Genomic DNA, 27,962 nt, shown 5'->3' with positions numbered 1-27,962 from the left:
TCTTCCATGCTTCCCTTATTTGCTTATAATTTCATCCTCCGTGTCCAAATTCTGTGTCCATTTTGACCCTGTTGGTTTGTAAGTAGTTTCTACCAAACTGCTTTCCAGTTTTTCTAGCAGTTTTTGCCAAATGATGGTTTCTTGTGTCGTTGGATTTTGGGATTTGTCAGATGCTAGATTGCAGTTGTCTTTTAACACTGTGTACTGTGTATATAATCTATTCCACTGATCCACCTTTCTATTTGAGTACCAGATTGCTTTTATGATTACCACTTTGTAATACAGTTTGGGATCTGGTACTGCTAGGCAAACTTGCTTAACTTTTTTTTTTTTTTTCACGGATTCCCTTGATATATTCCTGACCTTTTTGTTCTTCCTGGTGAGTTGTTTTTATAATTTTTTCTAGCTCTATAAAATAATTTTTTGATAATTTGGTATGGTGTGGGATAAGTAAATTAATTTAGGTAGAATTATCATTTTTATTATATCGATTTGGCCTAACCATGAGCAATTAATGTTTTTCCAGTTATTTTGATATGACTTTATTTGTGTGAAAAGTGTTTTATAATTGTATTTATATAATTTCTGAATTTGTCTTGGCAGGTAGACCCCACCAAGTACTTTATCTTTTTCTTGTTATTTTAAATGGAATTTTGCTTTCTTGCTGCTGGACTTGGTTGGTAATATATAGAAATGCTGATGATTTATGTGGGTTTATTTTATATCCTGCAACTTTGCTGAAGTTATCATTTCAACTAGATTTTTAATGGATTCTCTAAGTGTGCCATTGTATCATCTGCAAAGAGTGATAATTTTATTTCTCATTGCCAGTCTAATTTCTTCAATTTCTTTTTCTTATTGCTATAGCTAGCATTATTAGAATAATATGGAATAGTAGTGGTAATAATGGACATTTTGGTTTCACTTCTGATCTTTTTGGGAGGTTTCTAGCTTAACCCTATTACAGATAACACTCATTGATGGTTTTTAGATAGCTACTACTTATTTTAAGGAAAGCTCCATTTTTTCCTGTGCTTTCTTGAGTTTTTAATAGGAATGATTGTGGTATTTTGCCAAAGTTTTTTTCTTCATCTATTGAGATAATTATATGATTTTTTTTTTTATGTTTTGGATGTAGTCACTTGTGCTGATAATTTTCCTAACATTGAACCAGCCCTGCATTCCTGATATAAATATTACCTGGTCAAAGTGTATGATCTTTGTGATATCTTGCCATAATCTCACCAGTATTGAGAATTGTTGCCTCAGTATTCATTAGGGAAATTGGTCTGGTACTTTTCTTTTTCTGTTTTTCTCTTCCTGGTATAGGCATCAGCACCATATTAAATTAAAGATGTAATACAGGTCATGAAGGGAATTCTCTTAGCATTCTGTGTTCAGTTTGATCTCTGTTAACTTTCACATTTGGAATTTGACACATCCTGCCTTACATTGACATAAGCAATATTATTTAGCAGTGGTGTCAGCAATATGTTATGATCGAATGTCCCTCCATTAGTATTAGTATAATTCTCCAGGAGTATTAAGTAGTTTCAGTATAGCTTTAATTCTGATTTTATTTTCTGAGATACTGAGTCTTGGAAATGTTATTCTTGTATAGTATAATAGAAATGTTTTATTAGTCATAAATTTGGATTGAATAGAAAAGTTTAATAATTTCCAACTATACCAATAACACTGGGTTTGCCTGATTACTCTGTACTAGATTTTTACAAAACTAGTCATTTACAGAACACTCAACATGTGGGAAAATTGGTTGTGTATAAATGCATTTGTTAGTAGATGTTGGGAAAGGCTTTGTAGTCATGACAGTTTAAGGAAGAGCTGGGTTTCATTCATTTAACATGAAGAACTCATACTATTTCATCCTATAAAAGCACAAGTCTTTTCTCCTAGAATTCTGTTAAAGAAAATGGGACCTTCACAATTTTTTCCAGGTGTTCTGAACATATCATTTCACAGGTGAATTGATTGTGAGAAATGATTGGTAATTTAAAAAAATGGATTTTCCTGATCATATCCTTGCTTTGGTTTTAGCTTCTGCTGAACCTGTGGAGACTTCACGTTGGACAGAAGAGGAGATGGAAGTGGCTAAAAAAGGTAAAGTTTGTCACAGTTTGTCACTTCTTATAGTTGTGGCCATGGGATTGGGCAGAAGTGTCACAGAATTACTCTCTTATTTCTCTCAGAGCAAATAATCTTGAAAACTGTCATAAATCAGAGGAAACATGTTGAAAACTAAATTGAATTTTAGAATGACTATGAAAGGTTTGTTGGAGGAAGCTGTAAGAGAATTTTTCTATGATGGAAAAAACCCTTTTTTGAGTGATGTATGCCAGTTTCTATTTCAGCGTATCCTTGCAGCATCCATTGTCAGGTGCTGTTGCACAATGGGGACAATTGTATAGTGTTCCTATGAACAGTTTTTCAAAGAGTCTTACAGTTTGGCAGGAGAGTCAGTGACAGGAAAGAGATGCTCCATCCTGTGCTCCATGTGGATGAGTATTGTAATTCACCAACCATTCTGCTTGTGGAAAGTGAATATGTCCCCATGCACTTTACTCAACTGGTGACTTTATTACCATCTTAAGAAAGGGGAGTTGTGTGACCCCTCCCCTAGCCCCACGCTGCTTCTGTCACAGGACGCTCATTCATATTCTGTCGATATCACTCTCAGTACATTTTCCTGGCCTGTATTCTAATATTGCAGAATTTGAGTCATTAGCAATCCGGCTCGTGTTGTTTGAGAGATGTTAACAAGAAACTCTTTGTGTGTTGTGTTGAGCTTTCTTTTGCAGTTATATAGAGAGAAATTAGAGGTAACGTAACCTTTTAATTCCTTTACCTTTGAGCATATATCTGTTGCCTTTAAAAGTTATAGAAAAACCAGCCACACCAAAAATAAAGCATTTAAAAGCATTTTTGGCTCAAAGACTTTTTATTTGAATGGATATATGCGTGGGTATGTATGTATACACCCAACCATATACACCTCTTATATCTCTCATGGCAGTTAGATGCTGACACTACACTGTTAAGGGGTTCAAGTGACCTGGGGTTCTCTAAGATGACACCGACAGGTCTTCCAACACTGGCAGAGCTTTCAGACCCCAGGCCTTTTAACATGCCCTAAATTTTCCATTCGAAGAGTGGCTGTCTGACCATATTCAGAAAAGCTCCTTGCTGGAGGGTTAGCTGCCAGAGAGGTATGTTTATCAACCAAAGCAATTCACAGAGGCCGTCTCCAAAGGTATTGAGGGTTTACGCACTCTATAGACAAAATTGGAGGAATGAATAACTTCGTTTTTGTAGTCATTTCCATTTTATAGATGAAGAAATGAAGACAGGTTAATAAGTTCCTTCATCAGTGGTACCCAGTCTGCTCTTGTCTCTGATATAGGAGACCATCTTGTGCCTACCCACCACCTTTTACCTTACCTTTTTATGTATCAGTTTCTGTAATTTGGGACAGGAACCTCTTCTTCACTATTGAGTGACCTCCTTGTCTTAACTTAGGACAGTCCATTTAAGCATCCTCTGTGTATAAGACGCTGAGGGTAGAAAGATGCCCTGCTTTCATTGTCTAGTGGGGGAAGGGAGAAGACCTGCCCACCCATGTAACATTGGTTCATGGAAGAGTGTGACGAGAGCAAAGACAAGTGCACTCAAAGTGTTTGAGGAGGTTGAAAAGGTTTCTTTTTGGCTGGTCCTTGGTCAGGGACAGCTTTGTGGAAGAGCCTATATACCTAAATTGATTTTTGAAGTACTGAGCACATTTCACCAGACAGATTATCATTTGTTATGAATCATCAGTTCCAGGTACAGAAAACAATGGGAGCAAGTGCACAAAGATAGGAGAGGGTAGAAACAGAAACCAAGGATGAGCAGTACTCCAGCTTGGCTAGAATGTAAAGTACACACAGGACATGGTAGTATGAATGAGGCTGGAAAGGTAAGCTGGAGCCAGATTGTAGAGGCCTCTGAACACAAGGTGAGGGAGTTTATACTTTCTCCAGGAGGCATTGAGGCACCACAGATGATGCTTGATGTTTGTAACAGAACATTAGGAAGATTATTCAAGCAACAATTTCAAGGATAGACTACTAGTGAGGATGTTAATACAGTGTCTAGGTTTGAGTTGATAAGAGCTGGAACAAAGATCCATTGTAGTGAGTAGTGGAAAGGCAAGAAAGTGCAAAGGCTGGCAGAGGTTTTAGAAACATTTCTGACAAGGTTGGTCAGCTGATTCAATGTGGAAAGTGAGGAATTGGAAATAATCAAGGGTGATTCTGGAGCTTTGAGCCCAGTGGTGATAGAAAGAGCACATGTGTTAAAGTGAAGGATAAATGAGAGCTGTGCAGAGAATCCATCCTCTACCCAAAAATCATTCCCTTTACACTGTACACAAATAATCGTCCAAGCTTTGCTTGAAGCTCTGTGCTTGAGACCATCGAGGACTTTCTGAGGCAGCCCAGGCAGTGTGACTTGGCTCCATGGCTTCTTTCATACGCAGGAAGCTGGAAGAGTCTTCTCCAGGTCGCATCTTCCTATAAGATTGGTTTGCAAAAGAGCAAGAGGGAAGGCATTTGAAGTGAGGATATTATAGTGTCTTTGGGAGGCAATTGAGTATAGAGAAGACCAAGGCAGAATACCTGGAGGGGAGGGGCAGGGGCGGAACAGGAATGCCTTTAGGATGCTCAAAGCTCCTTTCATTGAATGAATAAAAGAAAGAACTTAGAAGCAACTTCTTTTCCCAGGCACTGGGCTAAGTGCTAGGAATATTAATGAGGAGCTCATTGTTTAATGGTGGGGAAACATGCAAATAAATCTGGGCATACAAGACTTTCATGGAACAAATCATAGATCATCAGTGGAGGGAAGGAGATCAGGAATGGCTGGGCTAGAAAGCTGTATCAGTTCCTGTAGTCATGAGTGGAGGCCCAGGCTTGGAACAGCTTGGTTCCTGGGCTGTGGATAGGAACGGAAGCTTTCTAACTTCCTGAAGGATTTGCTCTCTAGATCTAGCTTTTCAGTAAGCTAGTAGGCTTGGGGGATATGTTTGGGAAGTTTTTATTTGCTGCATATATCTGCTAGATATTTCAATATTATCCTGTTGTGCTGTGTGTTAGTTATATAAGCCCCTTTTATCAAGTTGTGAGACAGAGTAGGTTTTAAGACCCTTCGTCCTATGTTTTACCATAAACTTGAGTTTCACAGTATTTATGTTTGAAAACTTCATTAGTCATTCCAGTCCAAGGGGAGCAGTGGTGTAAAGAGGTCATTTGTTCTTACTTTGATAATGTAATGTTGGATCTGTTTTGGAAAGAGTCTCCAGTGCTTGAAATAATAACATCCTATGAAGACCCCTTTCTCGCAGCATCTCCAGCCATCTTCCCTTGCCCATTCCTGACTTTGTGTATTGTACACACAGCCAGCATAACCACTCAAACTTAGGCAAAACCCAGCCCAATTCTCCCAGTAGAGATGGTAAGGAAAGCAAGCGTTCAGTGTCTTTGACAAGCCCTTTCTTCCTCTTGATCCCTCATCTTGTGGCAGCGCAGTCATGATGGTCTTGTCAGCAGATGGTGTTGAAAACAAACTTACCCTGTACTTGCTTTTTGTTACTTGTTGACAAGTCATGGGTTCTATGTGTTTCTCTTCTCTCTTTCTCTTTTACACAGGCTTAGTTGAACATGGTCGGAACTGGGCAGCAATCGCCAAAATGGTGGGGACTAAAAGTGAAGCCCAGTGTAAAAACTTTTACTTCAACTACAAGAGGCGCCATAATCTGGACAACCTCCTGCAGCAACACAAGCAGAAGGTGAGTGTGGCCTGGGGGAGGACGAAGGAAGCGGCTGTGCTGACACTCCTGCTTTGATTGTGTTTACTGAATGCACTTAGTGGGTCTTCCCAAGAGTAAGGAGAGCATAGCAGCATGGACTTCACTCTTAGTAGGGCCCTGCTGCCAGAGCTCTTTGACTGGAAGATAGATATTGGGGCAAGGCGTTGGCTTGTTCAGTTCTCCATGGTGGGGAAAGCCTCAGAGAAAGGAGAAGTGACTTGTGTGGTCATGAGCCCAGTGCTGGCACTTGGGAGAGCTGGATCAAGTCTAGCATTGTTACACAACTACACGTACACGTACACATAGACATACGTGTGTGTGTGTGTGTTTATGTCTGCACACACCCATGTGTCTTTAACAAATGCACCTCTCCTTTTTGCCTTCATAGCCCAGTAGAGAGCTGAAGAAAACAGTAAGCATTTAGCAAAGAGGAGCTAAGCTGAACTGAAACTAAAAGTGATTGTGCCACTGTGGGTGGGAATGTCTCCGTGAATGTATGGGTACTTGGACATAATTGTTAGTACACATAGGAGGCAGCATGGTGAAGCACAGGGGAATTAGAGTCAAAAGTCTGGAGTTCAAATCCTGGCACTGCCACCTGCTACCTCTGAATTTGAGCCTACTGTTTTCTCATCTGTAAAATGAAGGAGTTGTATTGCGTGGTCTGTGTACCCCCTCGAACTCGTACTCTCTGATCGTGTGTGTGTGTGTGTGTGTGTGTGTGTGTGTGTGTGTGTGTGTGTGTGTTTGGCATACCTCTCTGGTGGTAGGAATGGGCTATATATTAGGGGCTAGAGATTAGAGGAACATGAGTGAGTAAAGTACTATTGTTGCATGTTGTTTAATCTGTATATGTACATCAGTCAAGAAACCAGCATTTACTAAAAAGCTATTATGTATCACATCTTTACATATGCATATGTACACATGCATGCATACATACATACATGTTATGTCTAGGTGCACATGGGTGGTGGTATGCCCCTCAGTGTTAGGGGGTAAACGCCTGTCAGAGTGAGCCCTGCTCCAGTCTTGAGGGAGGAGGGGTAGCAGGTAGTTGTGTGTGTGTGTGTGTGTGTGTGTGTGTGTGTGTGTGTGTGTGTGTGTGTGTGTGTGTGTTCAGGAGGAGGGGTGCCTGTGGGTATCTGTGCTTAAGGACTTAGGTGTATTGGAAGGAGCTATAGAGCCACAGTTCAGCAGGGTCCTTGCCTTAATGGAAATGATGAGGATCAGGGTGCTGGGGATCCCAAAATACCGCCACACTGGGTTCTGTTCGAATGAATTCTACTCAAGTCTTCTTAAAGTCAAAGAAAGACAAAGCTTCTTAAAGATTCGCCAAATTGAGTTGGCTCTTAAGGAGCCCAAGCATTTGTAATGCTTGTATTGCAAAGCGGGCTAAATAGAATCTCAGCTAGACAGTCTGTTCTGGATCCCACCTGAGTGCCTTCATGCAGGTGAGATGGAACTTAAATACGAAAAAGACTGTAGGAGGGATCTAGGGGTCATCTGGTAGTAATCTAGGGTGATGGGAGGAAGGGTTTAGGGAGGGTCTTGAGGAGAAGTCCTAGGAGGAGGGGGTGACTGGTCAAGTGTTGGAAACAGCTGGAGGCAATCAGGAGATATCAGACTATGAAGGGCTTTTGGGTCTGAAGCATGTGTTGCCAGGTAGTCTGGGGTCCCAGGGATGGTCTCCGTAGATCAATCAACTCCAGGGAGAATCTTGATGGGAGTGGCTGATAGTCCAGACAATCCACACACCAAGCTGAGCAACTTGGACTTCAAGAGAACGCTAAGTAGTGGGGAATGTGAAAAGGATGCTAGGGTCCAAGGAATAGAATGCCAAATGTTGATCAGATAGGGAGTATCTGGGCTGAGAGAGATGGAAGGGGAATCCAAGGAGCCCCGCTCCCCTTCCCCCCCACCCCCACCCCCGCTCCCCCCAGCCAAGGCCAGACTTTCTGGGGCCTTGCAGACAAATGAGTCAAAAGTCCACCTGATCCAAGGGGAAAAGGTCTTGGCTTGGGCTTATACCCCATTAGAAATGAAAAGAGTTGCTTGCTGCTCTAGTGTCTTCTCACATATTAGAGCTGAAGAACTTCTCATTAACATACTGTGGACGAGGAAATACCAGTGACAGAGATGCTGGATGCTCTGAGCCTTCCCAGCAACATGTAAACAGAGACGCTGGATGCTCTGAGCCTTCCCAGCAACATGTAAACAGAGATGCTTGATGCTCTGAGCCTTCCCAGCAACATGTGAATATTGACTTAGAAGAGAAATACCCACTGGCCCATGCCAAGGGGGACTACTGGTGTTCAGAGGTGTGCATTTGTACACAGTAGTGTTGAAAAATGCCCCCAAGTGAACCTGTGATTTGTTGTTCGAGACGACCACATGTCCCATGACCCTATGGCAGAGCTGACTACGGAGATTGGAAACAGAGGGTAAATAAAGAAGTGGGTTAAGGCTTAGTAGAAGGAAATATTTTATAATGTATTATTTCATCACTGAGTGTTGCATTCCCCTTGGGCAGCAGACACACAGTCCATTGTCTGTCCCATTTTTTAAACATTTCCAGCTTGGTGTAATGCCTGGAAAATCTGGTATTCTCTTGGCATTTCACCAGTGATAAGCTGTTTTTCTGTCCCATAGTGCACTGAAGTAGGAAGAATGTCAGGAAAGCCAAAAGTCAGATGCCATATATAAAAGACATCACAGGTGTTGGGGGAAAAAAGTTTACATTTACTTTGTTTTTACCCCATGCAAGAAAAGAGGAAGGACATTGGCCTGTCTGTAAGAAAGCTTTGGATTACGTTTTGATTTGGGCAGAATGCTGATGTATCCAAGAAGAGAGGGCAGTGAGTTTTGGTTGTGTTTTTGAGTTCTGGAACATCAGTTACAAGAATTCTGCCTGCTTTGTGTTTTTAAATCTAGTATTAGGTAGCAATTTAAGTTTTGCAAATGCTTTAATTATTAATTCATTTGGTCTTAACCCTGGGAAAGGAGGAACTGATATTAGCCCCATTTTACAGATGAGGAAACTGAGGCAAACAGAAGCCCAAGGTAACATAGAAGTGAGTGTCTGAGGCTAGATTTGAATAATGTTAGGGCTTTTGGACTCCAAGCCCTGTGCTCTGTCTTCTGCATCACTAGATACCAGTTGTAATTTTTCATCAGAATGGTGTGTTAATGACTGTAATTTTTACAGAGTACATTCATTGTACCCTTACAGCAGCTCCATGAGGTAGAGACTAAAAGCATCGTTTTCCCTCTTTGAGGGACAACGACATTGAAGCTCAGGAGAGCTCAGTGACTTGGCTGTGGCCTCACAGCTCTGGAATACTCGAGGCCAGATTGGAGTCCAGGTCTCTTCTGTCTCCAGTTCTTCCTTCCTCTGCAGCAGAGAGACCTGCTGTTAATACTTTCAAATGCGTTTGCCTGAATATAGACCCTGGCCTGGTGCATGTTCTTTATGCCTGTTAATACTGGTTCACAGGAGCAGCTCTGTCTCCTGCTTTTGCAATGCTGCTGGTCCCTAACTCACTTGCTTTTATTCAGTCTTCCCGAAGGCCCCGGGAGGAGCGAGATGTGTCCCAGTGTGAAAGCATTGCTTCCACCGTCTCTGCTCAGGAGGATGAAGACATTGAAGCTTCCAATGAAGAAGAAAATCCAGAAGACAGTGAAGGTAGTAGCTGGAGAGCGAGAACTGAGAGTATTGGGAGTGGGTTTTTGTTGTTTCCAGATCTCCAAGTTTCATTTAATTGGCTGAGTCACTTGGGAATAGTCTCATAAAAGAAATAATTGTGGTTGCATTTCCAAGCAGAAGGTCTTTCATTGCTCCCGTTGTGAATGCTGTGTGATTAACACAGCAGGGGCCTTGGAGGGATGGTTCTTTTTGTAAAAATGCCTTGTCACAATATTGTCAAGAGAGAGAAAAGTTGACCTCTAGTCTTTCTCTTTGCTAGATGATTTTTATCCCTCAGCAGCATCCTTCAGCAAGTTATCAGTGCAGTCATAGTTCAGAGAAGGTTGAGCTCTTAAATTGTAAGCTCCTTAAGGGCAGGACTATGCTTTATTCAAACCTTCTATGTCCCGCAGCTCCTTGCACACAGTAGCTGCTTAATGATGAATTGAATGAATTGTTATGGCCTAGAATACCCAGAGAAGGCTTCATGGAAGGGTATAGGGATTGACCTGGCCACGAGGAGGACAAGAAAATAGAAATGAGGAAACAATACATTTGTCTTTGAGCATTTGAAGGGCTGGCACATGGAAGATGCAGTTCTTGGTGCAGGCGTGTCTCGGGCTGGATTGGGATCATTGGCTGTGTTTTCAAGGAGACTTTATTTCAGCTATATTTAGTGGGAATTCCTACCTTGGGCAAACTGTCAGTCTAAAGAACCTTGAAGGTTCCTTCTGGACCCCTGTGCCAGTCACTGCCTCTTCCTTCATGTTGGTGCTGAGCAGATAGTGAGTGCCTTGTATGGTTGATGTTTCCTGGGGGATGAGATTTTCTTTTTCCTAAGCACTTGGCACACTGCCTTGAGTTCAGTAGAGATTTGATGATGGATTGAGTTTGAGGCAACATTAAAATAAAGGTATTGCATAGGCAGTTCAGCATTCGAGACTAAAAGTTTGAGGGTTGGCTATCAGGGCCTGTGATGTATATTTGAGAAGTGCATTGGCATAAGGGCAGTGAGAATGAGTGGCATCTTTGATGAAGTGGATTTAGGGAAAGAAAAGTGAGCAGCAGAAGACCCGGCATAGCCTGTGGGAGGATATTCCCTCTCCTGTTTGCTTCTTCTGGTCTCTCCCTCAGCCCTTTCTCTGTCTTGGAGCCTTCTTTTCTTTCTAACATTCTCCCAACTTCACCTCTTTCATGAGTGATGCACTGTTATCATAATCCTAGGGGTAGCACTATTGATTAACTTCCTGCTGTGTGTAAAGTCCTGTTAGATGCTGGCCAGGGTACAAAGATCACTAAGACTTGGTTCTTAGCCTTGAGGAGCTTATGTTCTAGTTAGATGAATGATGTATACTGAATCGTGTACAATAAGTCACAAATCAGTAGAGTGTGGAATAGATGGTAATAGAAGAAGATGCAACAAAGAGACTGTTTTCTTGTCATAACTAGAATATAGAGTGGAGCATGTTAGCTGGCCCATGAGTTGCGCAGAATCTTGTGCAAATTCCCAGAGAAGAAGCTCCTTTCATCCTTGGGAGAAGAGGATGAGCAGGCGCTTGTCATATCTCTTCTCTTACCCTGCTCAGAGTGTAATCTTTCTTCAGGCTTATTAGGTCATCAGAAAGTCATTTCCCTGCTCAGAAATTTGCAGTGGTGTCCTGTCCCTACAGGAGAAAGTCCACTCTCCACCCCCACCCATTTTCCTGCAGTCCAGACTATTCTACCCTCCATCACTCTGTTGTATCTTCCTAGAATCTTCCTAGGGTCTTCAAGACTCTCATTCCATCTTCTCTAGAAAGCTTTCTGACACTCTTTCTTCCATTTTTTTTCTGTTCCAGTAGCATTGTTCCAATGCTTTTCCTGTAGCATTTACCATGTTTTGGCACTTAACACAGTGCTGGCACATAGTAGGTGCTTAATAAATGTTTATTGAATGAATTAATGTTTTCCTTTGTATTATGGTTATTTCTGTATGAATCTTTTCTCCCATAATAGCCTGTCTTGTTCCACTTTGTACAAAGTCTTACCAGTATCTGGCACAGACCTTTATACATAGCTCCTTCTAGGCTTTCCATCTACCAATAAAGACTTGCATGTCAAGTCAGGCCCTATCCTTTCCTTTGGAACAGAGATTTTCCTTTTTTGGACATTGTGGTTCTCTCTCAGGCTAATGCTCAGTAATACAGAAAAATGTCATTTGGATCGGTCTTTAATAGAACTGGATGGGCCGCATGAAGCCAAAAGGACCTTGATAGTAGCTGTGCCTCTGGTGCTATGGCCAAGGGCAATTCTCTTCCTGCCTTTGTGCTCCTTGACTCTTCTCAGAGCCTGAATATCAGAAGGGCGAGTTTCCACCTTGTGGAATTCTCTGCACTAATGAGATCAAGGTTTAGGTGAAAAAAAAATTTGAAATTGTTACAGTAAATAAGAGACTAGAACACATTCCTTGAAATCCAGGTTTAAATATTTTTTTCACTTTATGAAGTTTCATTTTCTTATATATATATTTCTCTGATATGTATCAGTATTTAGAAAGGAGATTGTAGTTTGAGGTGGATGAAAACCTATGTAATCCTTTTAAATTTTCAGTTACAGGTTTTCAAAAGGATTTCAAAAGGAATTTTGGGAGACAGAGTCCTGTAGGGTAGAAGGGTTATTTAATTATAAAGTATAAACTGCTAACTTAGATTTTCATCCCTCACCTTTCCACCTAGTAAAATATTCCCTTTTCCAAATCCCTACCAGTTAGATTGGACACTGGACCCTTGCTGGTTCCTGAATGTGTGTACTCTGTCCTTATCTTTTAGGTGCTGAAAATAGCTCTGATACAGAGAGTGCGCCTTCTCCCTCCCCAGATGAAGGAGCCAAGCCAGGTGAGGACCCTGCTGAAAATGCCACATCTGGGTTAACCAGCGAGGCTCCGGTAGAACTGGAATCCACTACAGGTGGGCCCAGTGCATCCCCCGCATCTGTCATTCCAAGCGCAAAGCCAGGAGCAGGACAGGAAGCCTCAGAAGCTCAGGTAAAGGAGGAAGTCACTGAAGACCCCGAGGAGCCCATGGAAATTGACAGTGAAAGCACCTCTGCTGAAGCTCAGCCGCTTGTTGGTCTCTCTAGCCAAACCAAAGCAGAACCTGGTGACACAGAGATGAGGCTGCCAGAAAGTGTTCAGGTGAAAGCAGAGAGTGATGCCAAAGAAAGGGACTTGGAAAGACCCAAGGAAAAGCCTGAGCCAGAGGACATGAGCTTTGCCTTAGCCCAGACTTCCAGTGCCCTGAGGCCCGAGTCTCGCTCTGACAATGACTCCAGTGCTACCTGTAGTGCAGATGAAGATGTGGATGGAGAACCTCCTGAGAGGCAGAGGTGAGAGAGGGCCCACATTCCCCTGGGACTGGCTGCTAAGGGGATGTTTGGGCTAGGCAGCTACTCTGCTTGGCATATGGAGAAGGCACAGGGTAGATGGCGGTCTGCAGGGTGACTGATCTTAGTTCTTATTCAGAAAGTATTTATTAAGTGCCTACAAAGTATGTGTGAGGCATTGTGCCTAATGGCACAAAATAAAAGGAGTCCTGGCTTTCATAGAGCTGGGGGTATCACAGGGGGCAGGGAGAGATGGTTATGCTATCTCAGAGTCAAGTATCAGCACAATAGCTGAAGGAAGGAGGAAGTACCAACAACTAGGGGGATAGGGCCAGGCAGGCAGAGATGTCACAGAAGCTGAGCTTTGAATGAACTTGTACTAATAAGGAGGCCAAAGAGAGAAAGGGAAGAGTTCTAGGCAGGGCACCAGGAAATGAAATGCCAAGTTCTGGAAAACAGCAGAATCACCATTTTGGCTGCCACTTTGAGGAGGGCATGAAGGTAAAGGAACATGCAAGTGAGCTTGACAAAGTTGGGGTGAGGCAGATCAGAGAGAGCTTTTAAGGACTATTTATCCTGGAAGCAATAGGGAACCACTGAGGACAAGAGAGAGAGATCTCGCCAGACTAGTACTTCCGCAGTGTTCTTTGGCTGGTTGTGCAGCAGACACATTTGCGTGGAGTTGGCAGAGAGCAGAGGTTGGGGGTGGTCCCCATGCTAGGAAGGAGAGGAATGTGCAAAGAAGAAAGAGGTGTGGGAAGGAGCATGTACAGGGGAAGACTAGAGTCTGACCTCACAGTCACTGGATGGATGGTAGTGCCCTCAGTTGATGCAAAAGGACACTTGGGAACAGCTGGGGTAGGGTGACAAGGCTAAGGAAGATAGAGTTTGTCCATGCAGAGCTTGAGGTCTGGTTGGAGATGTCTACTGGGCCACTGGAACTGGAGCTCAGGAGGGTGGTAAGGGTAGGAGATACAGGAGAGTCATCACAATAGAGATGACAGCTGAACTCATATAGAGAGATAAGAGAGAAGGCCTGGGACTGAGCCCTCTAAGCATGCTTGTTTGTAGGGTAGGACTCAGATACCCGTCCAGTAAAGGAAGTGTGATCCAATGGGGTTCTTGCGCAGGCATCACCCCTGCACTGGTAACCCACTCCTCCTTTCTCCAACCCTATCCCCTTGTTGAATCATTTCAGCTCTACATTTGTCCACTGCACCTGAATCTCTTGATCCCTGCCCCTTATCGTCTCACAAGTCAAGCCCCAAACTCATTACTCTCACCACATACATCATTTATTCATTCATCTGTGTGTGGCTCAAGTGAGCTGGCAAAATCCCCCAAGCCATGTTTTTTGATTCTTTACTAATGTATGTTACAGAACCTTAACTGGGGCCTTTCTTCAGAAACACACTTTTATATCTTTTTTATTTATATTTATTTTTTATATCTTTTTATTTATATTAATTAATCTCACTTCAGTGGCTATTCCAAACCTTTTCCTCCCATCTGACTCCTTCCAGAGCAACTCACCTTGCCTACCCTCAACTGAGGGCTTCCTCTCCTCTTCATCTCACGTCCCTCAGACATCTCTCCTTCCTGTTTTCTTCTACCCTGTGTGTTGTGAAAAGGTAGCCCTTCTTGCCATGGCAAATCTTTTGATCTCATTCTTTCTTCTCTGGAAGATTGCCCCTTTTACCTTTCCTCCACTCTCTTTAATTTTTACTATCTCTCTATCTCCTTGTTCCTTATGAGCCTCCAACCATCCCAATGTTCATTTCTTCCATCTGAAAGGTCTTCCCTTGATCCTACCATGCTAGCCCTTGGTCAGTCTCTCTCTGCCCCTTCTTGGCTGAGCTTCCCCTTCCTTTCTTCTCACTTCTTAAATCCTCTGGCACTTGACTCCTGGCTTCCCCGTTCAGCCAAAATTGCTCTCTCTGAAGTTACCAGTCTCTTGGTTGCCAAACCCAGTGGTCTTTTCTCTTATCCTTCTTGACCTCTCCTGCAGTCTTTGCTATGTCACGTCACTCCTGAGCTGCTACTAACTTTCTGATTGCACCAAATTTCTTCTACCTTGGCTCCATCCCTTCCTCAGCTGCCAGGGTAATTTTCCTAAAGCACAAGTCTGACCATGTCACTCAGTAAACTTCAGTAGCTTTTTGGTATTTCCAGAATCAGATAGAAAAAGCACTCTTTGGAATTTATAGTCCTTCAAAACCTAGCCCCTTCCTGCCTTTCCAGTCCCCTAATCGTCAGTCCAGGCAAACTCTCCTTCCCTTCTGACACACTTTCTCCTTTCTTGCTTGCTGACCTTCATGCGCGGTTTGCTCTCCTTCCTCCCTGACTCCTTTATGATTGAGCTCATATCCTGAGTTCCACAGAAGACTTCCCCAGCCTTTCTTCCTTCCTCTCTCCACTTTCAGCAGCTTTGCTCTGAGGTAACTTTTCGTTTACCCAGAATTTATCTTGTATGTGCGTTGTTGTTTGCATGTTATTTCTCTCAGTCTAATGTGAGCTCCTTAAAGCAGGAACTGTGTTTCTGTCCTTGTTCTCCAGCATGTAGCCCACCGTATGGCATGGAGTAAGTGCTTACATTTTACAATTAAGAGACTTGTTTAGCTACAGGGTCAGGAGCTAAACTGCAAAGGATTAAGAAATCAGTACAGGAGAAAATGTGGAGGCCACAGATTTTCCTTATTTTTTTTTTTAATGGAAGTTAGGAGAGATAGAGGATAATAGGTCAGTTGAAGGTCTTTTAAGGCTACTAAAGCCAGAAATAGTTTTAAGCTTCAGGGGAAAGCTTATTGATTAAGGAGACATTACAGTTTAGAGAGAGAGAAGAGGATGAAAGGAGCAAGGCCTTGGAGGAGACTGGAGAGATCCAAGGGCTAAGTAGAGGTGTGACACCAGCTCTTTAGAGGATAGACCAGGGAGGGGAGGATCACCCTAATGGGTTGTGAAGTATAGAAATGGAATCCCTTTGAGAAGAGAAGGTGTGGTCTGCCAAATATGGCAGAACTAAAGGACCTTATTGAGAGAAGATGACCAGCTTATAGGGTATTTGGCAACAAGGAAGTAGTAATCAAAAAGGCAAGATGGTGGGAACTTGAAAGACACAAGTGATAATAGGATAAGGGGCAAGGGACTGCACACTAGAGGATAGAGTTGAAATGGTTAGCTATAGGGCCAAGATTGCCAACGGTGGAAATGGGGCTGTAGTGGGAGAACAAGAAGAAATTGTGATGGAAAATGTAGCTTTAACTGTTTAAAATGGTCTTTGTGTTTGTATACTGTTCTACATGATTATTGTTACCTTTTTTTGTCATTCCTAGTTTCTCTAACATTCTACAAATGAAAATTGTCTTGGTTATTTTTTTCCCTAAAATTCCCAATAACTCTGGCAGCTAAACTAAGTCCTTGGTTCTGGTCAGAGGCATGATCCAGGTTCCTGATATCCCCAGAGTCACCCTTTAGTGACAGCCGTGCTGCAGACCCCACACCTAGATTTCCAGGATATCTTGTCATTATACCAGGCAGTGGTGTTTGTTTCTCAACCCCTTTTGCATAAATTCAGGATATGTCTAAATAACTTTCCATATGTGAGTTAACATCAATATATTACAGTCTTTCTTTAGTACTATTATAAGAACTATTTTTTAATTAACTCACAAGTAAATTGCATAGATTAATATGAATATAAGAGAAATAACTGTAAGCTTTTCTTTAATGAGAGTAAACCTTTCCAAACTTTCCTTGTTCTTTATTTCTGATTCCAGAATGTTTCCTTTGGATTCAAAGCCTTCACTGTTAAATTCTACTGGGTCTGTCTTAGTCTCTTCTCCCATAAAGCCAGTTACGATGGACCTACAACAGCTTCATCATCGAGCTGCTGTCATCCCACCAATGGTAAGTCTGCTATCTGAAGTAGGTTATGTTAAATTTCCATTTCTTTTATTTGAAGGACTTTAATTGTAATACCTGTGAGAAAGGAAAACTCAGTTCAGAATGTCCTCTTTCATTCCCATGGGTTTTGTATTTTCTTAGTGTGTGGTTATGGGTCGGGGGGGCTGGAGGTTTCAGAGTGGCAGAAACTCTTTAACAGGAATGGGAAAAGAAGTTGCAGAATTTTATCCTCATTGTAGCATACCCATAAGTGGTTCTATAACCTCTCCTTAAAAGCCCCTCTTGAGGGGGAACCTGCCCTCTTCCAAGGTTTCCTCTTCTGCTTTGGGACAGTTGAAATTGTCAGGAAATTTTTCCTGATGCTCAGTGGAAAGTCGCCTTGTTATGACTTGTAGTTGCTCCACATTTCTTCCCTCTTGGGCCACACAGAACAAACGTAATGCTTCTTCTTACAAGATAGCCTTTAAGACATCTGCAAATAGCTGTTGTATGACACCAAGGGGTGAAACCTGCAGGCCAGCATCCCCTGCCTCCTCTCTTCTCCCCTTCCCAGCCCTCCCCTCCTGCAGACCCTCCTGCGTTTCATGCTTTCTCTCCGTTGAACTCTGGGTTTAACTTTGGGGGCAATTCTTGACATGATGATTTTTCAATCTGTTGCTTCTTCATGGGGGTGGCCTTTCATATTGATTATGTCATCTTAACCAGGTTCAGCCCTTGTCCAAATGTCGGATAGCAAATAGGATAGGAATAGACTTAGGAGAGCAAAAATTTTAGTAGTTGTGTGTTCTTCAGTTTCACTTGGTGTGGACACAGCGTTTCCCAATCTTTAGTGTTTATTTTATTTATTTAGCATTAGATTGTTTTTATTCCTGTCAAAATTCAAATTTTGCTTTTTTAAAAAATAGCAGTAATTTGGGGACATTGCTGTAATTAGAGATTCACAAAATTTTATCACATGCTTAGCATGGGGTGGACATGGGGCCCCCTTTGTACCACACTGGTTACTTGAGCAGTCTTCCTTAGCACATTTTCTCCATTTGCATTGCAGGTCTCCTGCACCCCCTGTAGCGTGCCCATTGGTGCCCCTGTGAGTGGCTACGCTCTTTTTCAGAGGCACATTAAAGCCATGCATGAATCAGCCCTTCTGGAGGAACGGCAGAGACAAGAACAGCTTGATCCAGAGTGTCGACATTCTGCGAGTCCAAATGTTGAATGGGAAGGTAGGTTTGGTGTGCCAGAGATGTATACTGCACTCCCTGCCAGGAAGTTAAACTGCAGAAGGAGTCACAATAAGGTCTGTGGGCGATGGTCCCATCATGGCACTCTAGGTGTTTTGTAAACCATCATTAGAAACCAGTGGGTTATTGTTCCATCTTACGGACAAATAAAATGCCTAGAATTGAACCTAAAAACTTGCACCTAGGAAAAAATGATTAGTATTTTCTATTCCTTAATTGGAAAGGTAAAAGAAATTGTTAAGAATTATTAAGGAATAGTTATATCTACTAAAAAATGAGGTAATATTTTCGTCAATCATGTTTAATTCTTAATTTAAATGTTCCAAGTATTTTACCGTAACTGCTTATAGCCTCTAATTCTTCCAAATTATAAGAGCAGATGAGGACTCAGCATCTAACATCCCAAATAAAAATGGTTTGCTGTCTAAAATGTTTACATCTGACTTAAGTGATTTGAGTTTGTGCACAGCTCCAGAATCAGATTTCCTTTCATGCTTTTGAAAGAAGTCTCATTTCCTCCATTTACTCTTCATGGCAAAACTAAAGCCATCTTATGATTCTGCATTGAATCAGGAATGAATCATTAGATCTATTAAGGAGATCTGGTTCTTGGTCATTGTATATGCCCTTTGAGCATCCCATAATTTGGTAGAATAGGATGTAGAAGATCTATGCTGAGCAGTTTCCTTCTTATCTGGATGATTCACGAGCCCCTTGGGAAGTCTTTGTGTATGTCAATAAGAGCTGTCAGCTTTGGAATGACAAACTTGTGAAAAACTGTGTCATGCAAAACAGCATCTCTAGTGCTTAGCCAGCTTGCTTATTCCTTCCTGTAAATAATAAGAATGGATATCTTGCCAGAATTTGTTGTAGTGAAGTACCAAAAAGCAATTATATTTTGGATTGTACGCATAGACCTTCTCAAGCCTATCTCTTCATCATTTTAAAATGAGGGAGAAACAAGCCAGGGGGAGTGGAGCAGTGACGTCTTTTGGATCCAAGATCTGCTTGCCAAATGAAAATGTCCCCATCTTGTGGGATTTGAGGACATTGCCATTTGAGATCATTTTGACCACGTTGCATTTTTCTCAACTCTAGACATATATTGTCCTTGGTAATAGAGCATTCCAACTGGAAAAATACCTGTTAATAAAGATTTTATTGAACTAGAATCTGTGATTTGATGGTCATTGTTTCCTACGTAATAGACATGATGAAGGAGCAAACAGGAAACTGAGTAGGTAAACTTACCACTTTTAAGTGACGTAGGATGAATTGTGGAAACCTTTTAGTGAACTTATCATCCAGAATAGTTACACATATTGGACTCGTAACATTCTGCTTTAGAATGAATGAGTTAAAAAGTTTTGTGTGTGATTGGAATTTACTCATAAAAAATGACTGCCTTTTGCATGAGGGAAAAGATCTCATATGCCCAAGAGAAATTTGGACCTCCACCTTTTTGTCTTATTTGTTTTTTCCCCCCAAATAAATATACTTGGTTGTATCTTGAAGCTGGATCAGAATGTTATGACTAATTCAAATAGAAACTAAAAGTTATGAGTTTAAGAAATGTAAATTCTAGACAAACTGCTCAGTAATCCCCATGCATTTGGGGCTGTTTTGGCTGATACTGGAATTTTCATGATTCTACCGTTGGTGTTAACCTCTTGACAGTAATTGATCAGTGTGGATTGAGCGGCCAGCCAGAAAATTATACCACAGTTTATTCATCCATCCAGTATATTCCTGCAAATCTTCTAATTCCAACTTCTTTTCATTATATTCAGTTTATCGAAAGCAGGCTAAAATTCATTTTAAAAATTACAATTAAAACAGGCCATTTACATGAAATGTCCAAGGTAAATGACAAGTAATGATGTAACTTTATAATTGGGGAAGTCAAGAACATTTTGACAGAATGACTCATTGATTCATAGGAATCAACATCAGCCAGCATTTCTCTCTCCTTTTAAAGTTTATGAAGCCTTTTGCACAAATTCTCATTTGATCCTTATGATCACCCTCGTGAGGGAGACCCACATAAACATTATTACCCTCATTTATAGACAGTTATCTACCAGAGGCCTCCTAGCTAGAAATGGCTGGGCCAGGATTAGAGAGAAGGCCTTTTAAGACCCAGTCCACCACTCACTTTCTACTGCAACATGATGTTCCTGTGCAATTAATTTTATTTATTTTAAAAGGTACAGTTCTTTAGGTTTGGGGTTATTTTTCTCTTTCCTTTTTAAATTAGCTTGCATACGTGTGTGTGCATGCACACGCGTGTGCACCCACACACAGTCACACACTGAAGTTGTAGGAAACATCAGGTTGTCAGGGCTAAGCTAAAGTGTGGCTAAGCTAAAGTGTAATCATAATTTCTTAAGTGTCCTATCTATGTATTTTATGGTGTGGTTTTTCTCTTTAATTATCACATTAGATTTTTCGTAAAGATCTAAAGCTCTTTTGATCCAGTAGCATAGGAACCCAATCTCACTTAGAGGTTCTTTAAAAAACTGCTCTCTTGTAAAGTTTTAACTAGTTCACCTACACATGGCTACTCTAGCTACATGCTCTTTCTTGTCCTTTTTTTTTTCCTACTGTCATTCAGTTCAAACATCTGAAGCTAAGCGTAGTCCGGGTCAGCTCCCCATTCACATGTATCTAAAACTGGGATATGTTAGGAGTACAAGAAAGAGACCAGCATTCTGATTGCTTTTTAGCACTGGACACTTGCTGATTTTTACAGCTATGTAAGAATTTTATTTGTTTCCATCTTTAGAACAAAAAGAAAACCATGTAATTTTCATCTCTTGACCTTTTCCATAATACAGTTAACTCTTTTAAACATAATTTGTCCCATCCTGAAATTGGAGAGGATAAATAGTAAAAAAAGTAAATTTTAAGGAAAATTCTCTGTAGTTGAGATGCAGGTTTCCATTGAAGTCTATTTTTGTTAGAAGTGTCTTAAGAATAAACAGTAAATTCTGTGGAAGGTGTAAGTGATGATAGGTGCTTGTGTAGGTTGACATGCTAAAATTGCTGTAGCTGAATTTTGCATTTAAACCAAATGAATACGCAAGTATTGGAAGGAAATCTCAGTTGGCACAAAATCTCTGCCAGCCTTCTGACCTTGAATCTGTAGCCTGTTAATGCCCTTTAAAACTTTTACATTTGGTAATATTTAAATACCCTGGTCTCAATTAGTTTCCAGCTTCTATTTTTAAAAGCCAGATGTTGGTTTTGTTGGCTTAGCTCAGTTTATATCCAAGAGTTTATCTCTTTCTAAAATTATCTAAAGATGTATTTAATTTAAATAATATAAGCAGCCTGGGTTAACAGGTTGCCTTGGAGACAGTTGGAGCCTCCTGCAGACCCACCAGCTGAGCTTCTTGGTGGTGCGGTGCTGGCAATGGTACTGTAGTCTCGGGTTCCCAATATAATTGCTGCATTTGCAAATCTTGTTGGTATGCTAAAGTTTCCTTTACCTTACGAAGAAAAGAAAGGATTTTTGGTTGGTTGTGAGGACTTTGTTTTTTTAGATAATTTGGAGAGTTTTAGTTTGGCTTTCCTTTTCTTGGTTTCTATCTTAGTGTGGATTTTTGTTGGGGGTGGGGTGTTTGGAGGCTTTTAGACTCTTGCTGCCATGGTTCACATGTTAGAATAGCTGGACTGTCCCCACCCTGGATAATGTGGGCTAGGTCCTTAATATTTTAATTTGAGGTCCTTCCCTCATTTTGGTAACTTTAACTTTCTTAGGAAAATCAGTCGCCTTTCTGCCTCATGCTGAGGTCAAACGTGCAATAGAACAGGAAGCACAGATGCAAACCCCCGCAGCAAGGTCAGCCTCACCGCATAGGCTCTCTCCAAGAGAAGGCAATAAAGCGTCTCCACAGCCCGATAGGAGTGCCGCCCGCTCTAGTGTCCCACCAGGTAAATATTGCTCATGTGCATAGTAGTTGCCAGCAACCTACCTTCAGCTGGGAGACATTCGTTTTTTAGTAGAGTTTAATGTACCTCTACTCCTTCCTTCTGCATTTCCGAGACGCCGCCTTTCCTGTCTCAGTGTCTTGTCATGAGTTGATCTGCCATCAGGTTTGGTTTTCCTGGCTCTTTATGATGGCCACACAGCTTTTTCTTGAAGCTTTTGTGAACTTTATGAAACCCTGAGTTATTTCAGGAGGTTTTGCAGCGTCTCAGTTGGAGCCAGAGTCCTTGCCTGTTTTCCATATCAAGTAGCATATAAAGAGGGAGTGGAAACAGTTGTGCCAGAGAGTAATTGGGGCTATTCCTAAGAAGTGTCCCTTTGCTACAACCTTAGTTGTGAAGTCCAGAGTAGTGATGGAGGCCTCTTGGAGAAAACCTAAACAGAATTTGCTTCTGCTGCTCAAGGTCTGGAAAGAATAGGAATGTTCAAACAACACAAACAATCTAGATTCTGTTTGGGTTGTGAGGCTGAACATTGAGTTGGAGATAAGGTAGTTGTACTTTACAGAATCACAAGTCCCACCAGTGACCTGAATTCTGAAGGGAAACAAGAACTCATCAGAAAGAGATGCACTTAGGAAATAGGGAGCGCCACCCTGCACTCCACTTGCCAATCATATTTCACTTTGGGACCAAGTCTTCTTGTTGTTAATATGTTTTAGCAGACTAATAAACCGACCTTGTTTTCAAGCTTTTCTTTTTCTTTAAAAGTCCTCCAGCCTGCTCCCCATCAAGTGATAACGAGTCTCCCTGATGCGAGGCTACCAACAACCCGACCTACCAGGCCGCCTCCTCCGCTCATTCCTTCTTCCAAAACCACTGTGGCCACTGAAAAACCGTCATTCATTATGGGTGGATCAATCTCGCAGGTAAAAATTTTTCTTGTTAGCCTAACTAACTTTCCTACTGAACACTTGTATTTTTTTTAAAGGCTTTTCTGTTTTCACCATCCTATTTAATTATACCTAGAGAGTAGTCATTTCCCTGAAAACCCTTGTCTAGAGCCAATTTAGAAAGTGGTATATATTGCATGCCCCAGGGAGAACCAAAGTGTCAGGAGTGTGAGAATGTGACTTATTTATTCATTTAATGAACTTTTACTAAGCACCTCTTGTTTTCATAGCACAATGTCAAAGGACTGGGAAGGTGTAACATTTAAACATAATATGGTCTCTTTCCTTAGAGAGTTTATAACCTAGTGGAGGATTAAGATACAAATACAGACAAGTTATACAATATACAATATTATAGGTTGAAGCCATTTGAGTTAGAAAATGTGACAAGTGGGGAGGGGAGGGCTGTAAATAATGGACATCAGTAAAGGGTGGGAGTTCTGTCAGTGTCACCATTTTGCAGATGAGGAAACTCTATTTCCTACAGGTCATGTGACCTGCCCAGGGCCACACACATCCAGGAAGTGTTTGAATAGAATCTAACTTCAAACTGAGGCCTGAGTCCAAATCCTTTGTATTATCCCAGCACAGCCTGAATGTTAAGCAGGGAAATTGGCATTTTACTTGGGAGATTATTAATAGCCAACAATGATTTTTGATAGTAAGAGTGACATGACCAATCTGTATTTGATATTCTTCTAGTACATCTACGTGGATCCATGGGAGAGCCAAGATGAGGGCAAGACCTGTTAGCTAATAATAATAATGGTGAATATTTACATAGCACTTAACTTTATGTGAGGCTCTGTGGCAAGCACTTTACAATTATCTTCTCTGGTCCCTGAAACAACTCAAGGAGGTCCGTGCTATTATTATCCCCATTTTACAGATGAGGAAACTGAGGCAAGCAGGTTAAGTGGTTTGCCCAAGGTCACCCATCTAGTAAGTGTCTGACATCTGACCCAGTGTTCTTTCTGCTGCAACACCTTGCTGCTCTCATTAGGGCACCGATGCTGTGACTCAAGCCTTGTACTTAGAGTTACAAACAGTGGGAATAGACAAGGGTGGACTTGAAGTAGGAGACATTGCAGAGATAGAATCAGAGGATGATAAGAGATGGGATGCAGGAGCTGAGGAGGAGAAGGAAAGAGTCAAAGACAGAACTCAAAAGATACAACGCAAGATAGTAAATGGTGGTGCTGCTGTCCCGGACATCAGCAACAGACAGACTTTGGTTTGGTGTCTGTGAGAAAACCAGGGGGAGAGGTTCTGCTTCAGTTTCTATAAGCATTGAGGTTTCTGGTGGTACAGATGTTCTCAAATGTTTTTAGGGATTGGGATGGACATCAACAGCTGCTGACTGAAGGCTGCTAGCAAGTCTTCTAAAGTCACTGCTTTGGACTAGAGCTTGCAGGTCCTTTCTAGCTCTGTGTCTGCGATGATAATCCCACAACATCAATGAAGTATTGTGTATAGAATTGGAAAAAGAGTTCTCTTACAACATGGCTGTCAAGTGTGTGTAATTACGCTAATTTTGAAGGAGAGTTGTCTCTTTTTTTAAGTCCTAGAGAAGGCAGTGATGACAGCTTCTCCTCATAGATTCTCAGAATCATGGAAAACACAGCCTCAGGAATTCCCCTGGAAGGAATCTTGTAACTAGAAATCTACACAGCAGCACCAAACCTTGCTTGGTGCCCTGGGAAACCAGCCTGCTTACTCAATCTTTATCCTTTCAGGGAACTCCTGGCACCTATTTAACCTCTCATTGCCAACCTTCCTACACCCCAGAGCCAGCAAAGCCTTCAGTTGGGTCTATATCTCTTGGATTGCCACGGCAACAGGAGCCGACCAAACCTGGTAAGGAGCCGAGGGCACCCACTCTAGGGCACTGGCAGGAGCACCCTGCCCTGCTGCTGGAGTCATGACCTCCTTGTTTTCTTGTTTTGACCAGCTGCCTCCATACCCTACATCAAACAGGAGGAATTCTCACCCCGAGGTCAAACCTCCCAGCCTGAAGGCTTATTGGTCAGGGCCCAGCATGAAGGTGTTGTCAGAGGTAACACTTGTTGGGATAGGACAGGTGGAAAAATGTTATTTTTTCAGGAAAATGAGAGAAGCAGTCCTAGGGAAGTGAATAAATGAGGTCATTGGTGGTAATGTAGACCTTTCTATTTGGTAGTCCATAAACAGTGACGTTCACTTCTCAAATCTGTTTTTATTTTAAACTTGGCTATTTGGTAATGCATTTGTTATGTAAATACGTATTGAATAGCTCTCCTAAAACAATTATTAAAAGCCCATCATGCCCATGCCCCCATCTTCCCATAATTTTGGTAGTTTAGGTTATCAGTATTGAATGGTTTTAATCTGAAAGGATATAATTTTACCATTGATTACATTTTGACTCAGGTACAACAGCAGCAATCCAAGAAGGAAGTATCACTCGAGGAACCCCAGCTAGCAAAGTTCCTGTTGAAAACATCCCTTCTCTTCGGGGTTCTATCACTCAGGTAATTTTACCAATTTCTAATTGCCTAAAAGCTCTACATTGTTGAGAACCCTGAAGCTTTCTTTGTTTCAAAATAGAATTAATGTGACCGACTCTTATTCATTTGGCTTTTCAAGAAAGATGAGTGCAACTTGTCATCAGTTCCCTAATGGCAGAGTCATCACACTTCTGAATGTTTTATTGTATCCCACTATCAGCTAAAGGGATGGGGCTTGAGGTTCTTCCCCACAGAAGGGTCAGCACTTTGGACATGGGCAATGCCACTAAGGTCACTGCAGTCCTACCAAAATTCCACCTCTGTTGTGGAATGCACTATTAGGCCCTGGGGATACATTCTTTTGGAGGATACTATATGTAAAAAGATAGCAAATAGAAAATAATGTTCATAGAGTGAGAATGTGAATAACTGGGACAACTGAGGAAAAACCTCAGGGAGGGGGTGACAACTTGAGTTGTGTTTGGAAGGAACCTTGGAATTCTGGGAGTTGGAGCTGAGGTGAGAGGAGCTTATTGCAGACATGGAAGGCCCCTTGTGACAAGCCCCAGGGCTGGAGGCAGAATGTTGTGTCCTTAGAATACTTGCCAGATCTTTTGGACTAGAACAGAGTGGATATGAAGGGGATTAAGGGAATATAAGAGTGAAAAGGTGGATGGAAGCTAGACTGTGGAGGCCTGAAAAAATCTTCAGTGATAAAGTCACTGAGTATGTTAGAATATGAGGGTGCCCCGGTCAGCTCTGTGCTTGGCAGCTTTGAGGGGAATGTATGGGCAAGGGAAAAACTGGTGGAGTGGTCAGTTGAGAGCCTAGTCTGGTATCCAGCTGAGATGTGATAAGGCCTGGAACCAGAGCAGAAGTCCTAAAGAGCTAGACAGGGACCAGTCAAGGGTTGCACTAGTGCGCATGCATGGGATATCTACAGTGTTTGGCCCCTGTTTCAGAGAGGACCTCCACGAAGAGGGGAAAATCAGTAACACCTCCCAAGCAGACTGGTGGCAGGTAGGGCTGGAGGCCTTGTCAGATATAGACGGGCATTTTCTATGCAGCCTCCCTATCAGGAGCTTGCCACTGTGGGACTGACCCTAGGCTGTGTGCACACACAGAGGTAGAATTGAGGAGGGAGGGGAGACATTATCTTGCTTTTTTTTTTGTCTTCTTGGTTAAGGAATGTGGGCTTATTGCTTTTTTGTAAACTTTTTGTCGGGAGCTCAGTCTTTGACCAGAAACACAAATTTTTAAATTGTTTTGTGAAATTATGATATGAATTGATTTACCTTAAAAAAAGTCTGCAGTTGTATCCTAAGCACCAGAATCCATATCTTTTTTATGTCTCAGTGGGCCAAATTAATTACCAGCTGGTGATTACAAAAGATCTTTCTATCCCCATTTGCAATGTTAGTTTGATCTGCAGATTTGAAGTGAAAGATTCAGACCCAATATAGCAGAATCCTATTTTGGGAAATTTGGGAAATGGTGTACACAGCCCTACTCGGAGGCTTTTAATCTGCCTGTGCTTGTTGAAATGCCAAAGATTTCTGTGTTCTTGGTTATTCTTAGCTTAAGCGTGGGTTTCTACATGATCTTCATTGTTTTGATTGGGAAAATAACGAACAAACTCCTAGCTCTCTTTCATCCCCACCCTCTAGATCCAGTTTGTCTCAAAAGAACATTTTCAGACCTACTTGGTTCCCCTAAGATAAACAACTGCCAAGAAAGGAAAAATGTTCATTTTCCCTTTAACTTAGCATGGACAAGCACTGCTTAGAAGACAGCAAACAGAATCAGGCAAGCTCATGTGCCTGATGTGCCACTTCCCAGTGGCATCCTGAGCTCTGCCGAGAGGATGCAGGACAGCTCGGGGAGGCTCAAGGCTATGTGACTGTGGACAAGTCACTCCCCTCTCAGTAGCACCCTGGTCAGTTCTCCAAAAGTGAGTTACAGAAGAGTTTCTGGTTTTCATTGGTATGGAAAATTTCCATAGTGGACTAAAATTCCGAAGGACTGAACCCCACACATAAACACCATACATGTGATATGAAACATAACAGATGAGATATGAAACACCTGTTAGAATTCATGCATGTTTGCAATAAAGAATGTACATCTTACTTAAAGATTAAAAGGCAGTTTTCTTGTTGATCTAAGTAATCCAGGAATTACCATAAACTGGTTGCTGTCATGAATACATTAATCTATTCCACAAACACTCCTTGAACCCCTTGCTAAGGCCAACACATGGCAGGAAACACAGTGAAAAAGAAGATTGCTTTCCTTGCTTTCAAGGAACTTGCAAGCTAACAGATGTGATGGTGGAATTGAGAATTTTTAATTTCATTAGAAATTTTGCTCAAAGATCATCTTTGTGAGGGCCAGAGGGCAGTAACATTATTACTAATTTGAATACAATAGACATGCCATCCCACTTTTTAAGCATATGCTTTCTCTGCCCTATATGTTTCTTTACTCCTCTTAAGAAAAAGCTTTAGGGTCACCACTATTGTTATCTAAAGGGATGAGAGAAAG

General features: G+C 41.7%; 1 protein-coding gene across 18 annotated transcripts in view; it reads left to right on the top strand.

The window, feature by feature from the left end:
* Positions 1–27,962, top strand: part of NCOR1 (nuclear receptor corepressor 1) — a 190,599-nt gene that overhangs the window by 125,567 nt on the left and 37,070 nt on the right. For 14 of the 18 annotated variants that reach the window (XR_011973909.1, XM_072640034.1, XM_072640032.1 and 11 more), the window contains 11 exons: positions 2,059–2,121; positions 5,703–5,842; positions 9,422–9,548; positions 12,356–12,911; positions 16,685–16,814; positions 17,860–18,031; positions 21,812–21,985; positions 22,751–22,908; positions 24,669–24,789; positions 24,884–24,988; positions 25,342–25,442. Coding sequence is in view for 17 of the 18 variants with exons in the window: in XM_072640034.1 (XP_072496135.1) it covers positions 2,059–2,121; positions 5,703–5,842; positions 9,422–9,548; positions 12,356–12,911; positions 16,685–16,814; positions 17,860–18,031; positions 21,812–21,985; positions 22,751–22,908; positions 24,669–24,789; positions 24,884–24,988; positions 25,342–25,442 (1,847 nt within the window). In the remaining variant the exon portion in view is untranslated. The remainder of the gene's footprint in view (positions 1–2,058; positions 2,122–5,702; positions 5,843–9,421; positions 9,549–12,355; positions 12,912–16,684; positions 16,815–17,859; positions 18,032–21,811; positions 21,986–22,750; positions 22,909–24,668; positions 24,790–24,883; positions 24,989–25,341; positions 25,443–27,962) is intronic. The other 4 variants (XM_072640043.1, XM_072640042.1, XM_072640041.1 and 1 more) reach the window with 1 other exon arrangement.

This window comes from Notamacropus eugenii, chromosome 2, assembly GCF_028372415.1.
Source record: "Notamacropus eugenii isolate mMacEug1 chromosome 2, mMacEug1.pri_v2, whole genome shotgun sequence".
Lineage (NCBI taxonomy): Eukaryota > Metazoa > Chordata > Mammalia > Diprotodontia > Macropodidae > Notamacropus > Notamacropus eugenii.
Note: the sequence above shows the minus strand (reverse complement) of the source record. Positions and strands in the feature narration are given on the sequence as shown.